The 9,810-nt window shown below is 39.0% G+C and overlaps 1 protein-coding gene across 1 annotated transcript in view; it reads right to left on the minus strand.

Moving 5' to 3' along the window:
- Positions 1 to 9,551, minus strand: part of LOC112452956 (maternal protein tudor-like) — an 11,876-nt gene extending 2,325 nt beyond the window's left edge. Inside the window, 12 exon segments of the mRNA XM_025013434.1 lie at positions 1 to 2,097; positions 2,194 to 2,348; positions 2,560 to 2,721; positions 3,420 to 3,613; positions 3,975 to 4,398; positions 4,537 to 5,454; positions 5,554 to 5,618; positions 5,707 to 6,269; positions 6,748 to 7,161; positions 7,251 to 8,312; positions 8,406 to 9,118; positions 9,210 to 9,551. Coding sequence (XP_024869202.1) covers positions 1 to 2,097; positions 2,194 to 2,348; positions 2,560 to 2,721; positions 3,420 to 3,613; positions 3,975 to 4,398; positions 4,537 to 5,454; positions 5,554 to 5,618; positions 5,707 to 6,269; positions 6,748 to 7,161; positions 7,251 to 8,312; positions 8,406 to 9,007 — 6,656 coding nt within the window. The 5' untranslated portion in view covers positions 9,008 to 9,118; positions 9,210 to 9,551.
- Positions 9,552 to 9,810: the final 259 nt, after the last annotated feature.

Consider the following 9,810-nt stretch of genomic DNA (forward strand, 5'->3'; position numbering starts at 1 on the left):
ACGATATCTTCCGGCAACACTCTCAGGTCTTCCGTAACTGCAGAATTACCGTAATCCATGTATAAGACTTCCGCGTTCGTGCCCTCTTCACAAAGCGCAATTATCTTTGCCCTGTACCAATAACCGTCTTCAGGGTATCGAGCAGCACAGACCGTTCCCTCGTCGAGGGTTTTCAACGTGAGGAAACTGTCCGCATCTCGCAGACGATCCGACATTACCTCCAGTTCGTTTATACTGCTCTCTGCTTGAATCCAGAACTCGCTCGGGCTGTTAACGTAACTGACCATCACATTTGGTGAATTCTCCTCACCTAGCGGCGGCAATCTCTCCTCGATAACCGGTGAAATTCGCTTGCACATGCTACCAAGAATATCGGCGACATTCTGGCCGTCCAATGTCAGTTTCACCAATGATGTCTCTTGGTCTTTCAGAACATCTAGGAGGAAAATTGTCGCGCCTTCCGCGGCCAATTTGACGAACTCTTCGCGTGCCTGCTCCGACCATTCTTCAACTTGCGACGGCAGCTCCAAGCAGCATTTGCGCGATAAAGGCGGTATATTCGCCACGTCTTCCGGAATGACACAAATCTCGGTGGATACCGCCGAGTTTCCATAGTCAATGTATATAACTTGCGTGCCATTCTCGTCGTGAGAGATAACACGCGCTCTGTACCATTGTTCGTCTTCGGGATACTTGGCGACGCACAGTAAACCTTCTTTTATATCGTCGATCTTCGGGAACATGTCAGCGACCATAAATCTATCCGCCATTACTTCCAAGTCGGCAACAGATTTCTCCTCCTGAACCCAAAACTCGCTTGGCGAATTAATGTGGCACACGAAGGCGGAATGCGGATCCAGTTCAAGATCGACTATCTCATCTACGGGCTCCTGCTCGGTACTAATTATGATAGCATGTTTCTCTTCAACTAACGTCTCGCTGACGCTCTTGTCGTTTATAAACAGTTCTACGCGTTTAGGCATGGTATCTGCTATTACAAGAGCCTGAAGACTTTCCGTTGATGTTACTAGATTCCTGAATCTTTCGCAAGTCGGCTCGCTCCAATCCTCCGTGTCTACGGGAATAACATCAAGTCGGCATTTCAATGCAAATGTTTCCAAGTTCTTCCAGGCGTCCGGCATCTGTCGAATGCTGCTCGGTTTGTTATTAATGACATCGGTATTGCCATAGTCTATGAATCGGACAGTCGTGATATCCTCATCCGCGTCCAATACCTCCGCGCGGTACCAGAGATCGTCAATTGAGTAAGAAGCAACGCATAAAGTGCCTTCTTCCGGTATACCGTCTATCGCCACAAAATCGATCACTTCTGCCTGAAGTTGTTCTTGTTTTTCATCTAGAGACGCAATCTTGTCCATACATTGCAACCAGAACTGACTTGGAGAGTCCACGTGAGATACGCATACATCAAATTTACCAGGTGTTGTCGTTTCGATGTGTATCTCAGATGTCGGTTCACATGCCGTTTGTTCTATTTTCACTAGGTTCAACGAGCGGAATCTATCGCTGAGCTTTTCTTCATTTTCGATTAGATCGACGATCCACTTCTTGTGTACGTTGTAAAGTACAGCCGAGAAATCTTTATTCATTAAATGAGTTTGTAATATGTCCTTCTGTTCAGCCTCAGTGCCAATAAAAGATACAGATAACGATACATTTATGGCTAATTGATGGGGTTCATAAAATTGTGGTTCCAAAATCATAATCGAGTCTAGAGCAACTTCCTCAGTGTTGCCGTAGTCAATGTAATTAACATAGGCCATTGTTTCGGTGAGACTAACGATTCTTCCTCTGTACCATTGACCGTCGTCTGAATATTTCGTCGCGCATAATAGATGTACCTCTGGCTCGAGTCTTTGACCAGAATTAGTGTAATACTGTTGAAGATCTTCCGACAGTTTAGTCTCAATATCCACGTCCGAATACCGTTGCAACCAGATATTGGTAGAATGATCCGCATACGACACCGAGACCTTGTGAGTTGAACTTAGAATAGGCATCGGACATACGGGTGGTATCTTCTCCTCAGTATTCGTTATCCCATTGCCGGATAGATCGTACAATTTTACGATAAGTCTATACGAACAAAAGATGGTAATATCCAAGAAAATGTTAATATTTATTTGAAGCTTACTTATATATTTGTAACTGCAGCGTAAAATTTATACAAACCTGCTATTATTAACTTCTTCCACATAGACTAACACTTCTTTGCCTTCAAGTTCCTTCAATTGTTTATCTACGTCGGACGACGCTGGCACATCTTGTAGGGAGCATTCCAACGCTTGGTTCTGCATGACTGCGAGCTCTCCAGGTAGAGCTAAAGCCTAGATCATTAGATTGTCATATTAATAATGGGAATTAATAAATATCAAAACTGTAAGTTTCTTATTTATATATATTCATAATTTACTTATAATTTCAACAGTTTCAATATGACAATTTCGTATTGCAACATGGATGTATGGCATTAACTCGCATCGTGGAAGCAATAAAACCTGTAGAAGTTTTTGTAAATATCTGTCTATGTACACTCACATCATTCAGGATTTCGTCGTATGTCCCGGTATCAATGAATTTTACATCAAACCCGACGGACCGTGTACAGTTAATCACTACAGCTCGCTTCCATGTTCCATTTGTATTGACTAAACAACCCGCGCCAAGACACAACTCGCGGGTTGATAATCGCGGCATCACCTGATATTAACTTCTTATCAATAAGATTCGCTTAAGTTCATGCGAACGATCGTTAGGTTGAATGAGAAGGTACAAGCTCTTTTCAATGTTAAGTTATTGTTATTTTAGGAAATTCGAACATTATGATGAAACATTCATAATGATACTGTTACAATCAATTTTTAATTATTCATCTGTTAATACCATACATCGTGCAATGATATTTAAGACATTTTATTTTATGGAGTCGAAATTATAAATATTACTACAGTTTCAGAAAGTACGATTCGATTCATTGAGGAATGTTGGGCTAAATATAATAAATTTTGTTATAAGATAAACCAGATTCATGATGTTAGTCATTTGTGTTAACAAGATATTAAATTTTTAAATACATGAATAAAATTTTCTTTTCCATCACCGTAATATATTATATTTGAGAATCATAAAATTCAAGAAATAATATAAGTAATTTCTAATTTGTTTAATTTTCGAATCTTAGAATTTGTTTAATCATTTAAGAAATTTATAAATATATAAATTTTGCTGTAATTATTAAATAATGATATCATAGCTTGTGAATAAGACAAGCCGTTAGTTCATGTTTGTTAGAAAATGGGGAGTTACTTTTCTAATTTTCCATAAAGTTCATGAGCAATACATACATATACATGACAGAATATGATTCGTGGCTGAAATGCACTTGTACTAAATAATACCTTTGTATCTTTATTAGCCATGTATTGATCAACAATGCTTTCACATTTTGAAGCAGATGGAAGCTGGACATAAAACTGGGTTGTATTTTTTACATTAGAAACTCTCATTTTGAGAGTTTGGCCACTCAAGAGGCTTATGTCCACTCTTTCTATAACATTGAGTTCTTTAACTTCTGAATCATGTGTTTCTGCAGCTAAAATATAAAAAATACAATGTTTAAGTGTCAAATGATCTGGCATTTAACATATAAAATGTATAACTGGAGGGGTAAAAACCAGTGGTGTATGTCAAATTTTTAAAAATATTTTTTCGTGTGCATAGACGCGAAAAAAAATTTAAAAAAATTTGACTTACACGACTATGGCTACGGTCAACGTGACGCTACAAATGCTTTGGAGCATTCTTCTTCTTTCTTTCTTCATTGAAAGAAAAGAGAAAAAGAATGCTTCGAAGCATTTGTAGCGTCACGTTGACCGTAGCCTATGACTTTTACCCCTCCAACTATTGTTATAAATGTGCATCGGAATATAAATAAATTTTGAAATAATTCTTACCACTGATTGTTTCAATCGAGGGTTTTGTAGTGAAGGCTGCAAGATTTTTTTGGACCAAAATATTACCCACATCTTGTCCATCATGGTTTAATGAAATTACATATTGATCGTCATTAAAACTATGGAATATGCAATCGTATTTATCAGCACTGAAGCAATTATCGAGCGCGTTACTATCCACTTGAGACCAATTCGAGTTACTATTATTAGGTACGATATCTTTTAAGGAACACTGCACTGCTAATCTAGGCAGATGCATAAATTTCTTCTCGACAGAATAGATATTATATTGATCTACGATCGCGCGATTTCCAAAATCTATGTACTGAACCACGTATGCATCCTTCCGCGTATCAATATTCACAACTTCCGCTCGATAAAGAGCTCTATCTTCAGAAAATATAGCTATAACTGCTGAACCAATCTAAAAAAAAGTTACACTTTTATTAACTCGATCACAGTATTATTTTTCACGTATACAGATTATAAATTTGTTTTTAGAATAAAAATAGTAATCTTGATAGAACAGACTAATTGTAAGTATCATAAGACCAATGATTACCTGTAATTTATGTGTCACGGGTTTTCTACCAGCATACGTTTTTTGTATCTCGCTCATCATTGTTATAAATTCTGTTTCTTTAGATAATAGCTGACAATATAACTTATTAGGATTTATAAACCATGTCACGACTACATCCTGCTTAGATTCAGGATCGTATGAAATCGTTTCCCATTTTGAATCAAGAGGAGCGTAATCTGTAGTTGTTCTACTCTCTGTCATGGTTTCAAACGTTTTTTTACTCATTGCAGCAGCTTGTTTCACTTTTGTTAAATCTGCGATTGTGCAAAACTCCTCATTTATAGAATTGGTGTTCGGTACACCATCAACAAGTTCACACAACAGTACATCATATATTCCGTTTTCCTCAGAAACAAACTCCACTTGTAAAGATTTCCCTTCGGCCTTCTCCAAGAAAATTGTATGCTGCTCATCGCTCGTATTTGTCAATCCAAGTAGTTTGCAATGTACCGCTTGCATCGGCAGTTTTAGAAATTCTTCTAAAATGACTTTAATATTCATTAAGTCGACCGACTCTGTGTTTCCATAGTCGACAAATTCCACAATCGCACTGTTTCCTTCTACAGATTTGATTATTGCTCTGTACCATTTAAGATCATCTGAGTATTGAGCGATACAATATGTACCACTTTGTATTTTAGAAGCTTGCATTATTTCTCCACCGTTCTCGTAAGTTGCAGCAATATTTTCCATGATAGAATCTAATTCCAAACAATCGGGATTTAACTGAACAAAAAAGTCCAATGGATCGTTAATAAATACCACTTCACAATTCTTCACGGAATTGAGAGTGATATCGATTTTCATTAATGAAAGTTGGGATTTTCCATCAGCAGTATTATTGTTTGATAGCTCTTTGTTAGCGTCATTTGTACCCCATGATTCACCATCAATTGTCTGAAAACACACATATACACATATGATATTTTATAAAATGTTGGAATCTATTAAACGTACAAATATATAATTCATATTTTATAATTGATCTTTTCCTACCGGATCATAAACATTATTTGTATTATCCTCTTTATTTCTGAATTTATTGCCGCCATCATAATCACCTAGATTTAACAAAATGTATCATAAAATCACATTTGCATATTATTTATACATTATACATCAAGTAATATGTTTATAAGTACTAAATACCGTTAAATTTCTCATTTCTATAATTAGCCTTATAAGGCGTAGCTTTTCTGTCATTCCAATTCGTAGTTTGAAACCTGCCCGACGTTCCACCGTCGCGGCTTCCTCCTCGGCTATCGTTAAAACCATCACGTTTAAAACCACCTTTCCTCCGTCTATCATTATCTTTGGACGAAGTATCAGAATCTTTGTCGCTATTTGCCTTATCAGACGAATTGTTACGGTATCTCCTTTCATTTCCATTATCGCGAGGGAATCTATTTCCATTATCGCGAGGAAATCTATTACTTCTGTTAGATCCATTTGCATCACCTTCATCATATTTATTATACGATTTATCTCTGTTGAATCTATTGTTTGCTGCTTTGTCCTTAATAAACCGATCATTCTGTGAACCGTCACGTTGGGAATAATTGCCGGTTCTTTCACGTTTGTTGTCATATTGTTTTTCTTGAGACCATTCCCCTTTCCAAGTACTTGACTTATTGTCTTGGAAGGGCCTAGTATTTTGATTACGATTCCAAGAATCCACGTTACTTTTTTTGCCATACTTGTCTTTATCTTCACTGTAAAAGAAATAGCTGTATTAAAATAATTTTATATAAATACAACACACACACACACACACACACACACACACACACACACACACACACAAGGGAAAAAGCAATAATGCAATACTAGGGAAAATTATTCAATTATAAAATTTATACAAAGAGAATTCATTAAAAATTAAAATAAATTAAAGTAAAAATTAAACGTAAACTTAATATGAAATCATAAAATGATAATACTTCTCAACATAAATAGAAATATAGTTTACGTTGAACACAATTTTATCCAACTAAAATGTATATGTTATATCCTTGGATTTTTATGAGACCTGTGATGCGATAAATTGCATTTTATACAATAATGTCATTATGAGTTGAGTGATGATGAATATATCACATAATTTGTTAAGAAACATTTGCTTTAACTTAATTTTATATACAATATTAACAATAACCAGGTTTCAGACCAAAATTACTATCGATTTATTACCTCTGGAATTCATTCATCGTCTTTACAGGATGCTGAACTTCCTCGTTTCGCGAGCTTGTCGTAGAATTTTCGGTTTTATCGCAGAACAAATTGTTCAATAATTGAGGATGAACGCTCCTCATTGTGTCAAATTCGAATAAATCGACTAATAGGCCATTGGGTTGTGCAGCAACTACTTTCATATAAAAACGTTTCTCGAGCGTCAATCTTTCGAAATGATTAGAAACCTCCTGGTCTAGTGAAAGCACCTCATAGCCATTCAATGCACACTTTATAGCTTGTGCTGGCAATTTCGTTACTAAATCATCATGAATAGTGCGAAGTGATATGACAGGTAACACTTCTTCGTTTCCATAATCAACATATACTACTTTAACTTTGTCTCCAACAATACCAAGGATTTGTGCACGATACCTAAAAAAAAAAAAAGATAAACATTTATCTTATAATTACTAACCCAGAGAGTAACGATAGCAGAGAACGTTAAGCTATTTCAAACTTACCATGATGAATCGTATAGAGCGGCGCAGGGTAATCCTGCTTTCAGTTGCGCTATATTTAAAGTAGATGCAGTTTTAGCATACTGCGCCAAGCCAGCCATTATTGACTCAAGGGACTTCACTCCACTGTCAAGTTGTACATAGAATTTTTTGCACGACTCTACATAAGAGACGTGCACCACTTCCTGGAAATCTTTAGCCAATTGTCGTAATTGTGGGTAGGAATATGTTATAGGTATCATTGCGGCTGGTGTTGGGAATCCTTTTTTTAGCATATCCTTCACGTTAACACCATTGTCGTACAAGTCACCGTACTGAATCAACGGCGGCCCTTCCGGCGGACGGACGTGCAGAATAAGTAATCTTCTGTACACCAGGTCCTTAAAAAACTCTTTCATCTCCTGCGAGATACTCAGTTCTTTTAAGCCGCTTAATGTGAATCGAATGGAAAGCACCTTAGGATTAATATATTCAGGTGGCAATTGGAAAATGTCTGTATACGGCAAAACTTCCGTATGGCCAAAATCAACGTAATACAATTTGCATTTATGCTCCATCACAGACATTACAACTGCCCGGCATAGCACTCGGTCTCCCGAAGTGTCCTTGTAGCGTCCCAAGCAAACCGATCCCGGCAACGGTGGTTCTTGCAACGGTTGCTTTGGATGGTTGTTTATATCGTTCATAAGACGAGTCAGTATAGCCCTCGTGCTCTCAACTTGTACGGAAAATTTTTGCGGGCCGTCTTCTACGTGAGATATCAACACTTCGTGACTCGAGCCCACGTCTAATACTCGCGATTTAAACACGAGCGCTTCTTGAACAGGCGGTGGTGGTGGATGCTGCGTTGCCGGCAGATGCTGCAGTATCGGTTGAACAGCGTGTTTGTGTTGTACATCGGGAGAAAAAGTCTTATGGTATAACCCTTGTTGCATATTGACATTATGATTCACATTTGGGCTTTGCATCATTGGCATTGTTGCAAAGTTATTCATATTGCCCTTGTTTTGTTGCTGATATGGCGGCATTTGTTGAAGTATTCGATTTTGCACCGAATGCTTTGGCCTAAATAAAAAATCAAGTAATACAGTATGATAAAAACAGTTTAAAAAAAATCTATCATTAAATTTAAAAAATCAATTATAAAATTTGTCATACCTGAACATATCCTGCAAAGTGGCTGGTAAAGCCATACGTTCCTTCACCAGCAGCTCGCCGAAGTCTTCGTTGTTGTACCACAGCTTAATCAGGCAACGATTATTCATCATCTGAATCAACGCTCTGAATTCGTTATAACACAGAATCTTTCTAATTCCGTCGACTGTTCTATTTTCCCAAACACCATTTACAGGTAATACATTGAGCAATGTAAATTCAGCTGCCATTGGTGGATAAGCCTTCAAAGGATCTGATCCACGTATATTGTCCAACAAATGGATCTCGCTTGGCGATAGAACCTCTATGTTGCCGTAGTCAATAAATTGCACGACAATCATGCCATCAGGACGCACGCTGAGTATCTTCGCCCGATAGAAGCCCTCGGTTTGAAATCTGGCGCAGCACAACGTGCCGACAATCAGTCTATTCCCTTTGGAAGGGCAGCCGTATCCCTGATTGAACTGTTCCACCAGAGGATATATGTAATGCTCTATGGCGGTAGCAGCCTGCTTGTCCATCTGGCCCCATATCTTCAGGTATATGTCGTCGGATTCCACGTGAGTGACGAAAACAACGACCTCGGAGGACGGTTGCTGGGTCATGGCGCTGGCTCGCCCCGACCACGTTTCTTTTTTATTTTTCTTTTAGGTCAAACAGTTTCTTATGCGCGTCACACACAGTTCTGGCGTTTCTCGCATCCGTCTGGATCGCTCCTGCAACGTGACACCGTTATTAGTATACGACAGTATACGAAGAACCGTAATCTCGTCCCTCGCAGCGCGAGGGGGAAACGTTTCGAGATACCGCGGATATTGGGTTACGTGCCGTGCCGATTATGCAGAGGCACTAGAGGCAGAGGCGCGATCGGAAGGCCGAAGGCGGCGCGGCGGCCGCGTGCTCCCCGCCTCGTTTCGGACTGATGATTGATGAATCTCGAATTGCCGGCAACTCGATGCAATTTCGCGATCGTCGTTCCCCGCTCGCCACGACAGTCACGACACATTCCAGCGCTATCCGATTCGCGTCCGCGTCCTTTTTACGTCTTCCAAATAATTCGCGTTCCACGTTCCACCTCATTTAGCGGATTTAGCCTCTCTCTCTCTCTCTTCCTCTCCCACCCGTTCTCGCTGCCGAGACGCCGAAAGCCACGCGACGCGCGACACGATCGTCCGAAACAATCAATCGTCCGACGTGCCCTTGTTGTCGACCCTTTATTGTGCAGAGATAAACGCGTTGTGTGTACATACAACGCACGCAACGTACACTCCGAACACGTAACTTCTGACGAGGGGAAAAAAAAGTCCGCGAGCGATTGGGACGTGAAAATGTTCGGATATTTGCACGGTTAGTTACCTGAAAGGCTCGATGTATTCTCTCGCGCCTCTTTTCGTCAATCTCGATATTC

Source organism: Temnothorax curvispinosus, unplaced genomic scaffold, assembly GCF_003070985.1.
Source record: "Temnothorax curvispinosus isolate PA1 unplaced genomic scaffold, ASM307098v1 QBEX01003877.1, whole genome shotgun sequence".
In the NCBI taxonomy this organism is placed as follows: Eukaryota; Metazoa; Arthropoda; class Insecta; order Hymenoptera; family Formicidae; genus Temnothorax; species Temnothorax curvispinosus.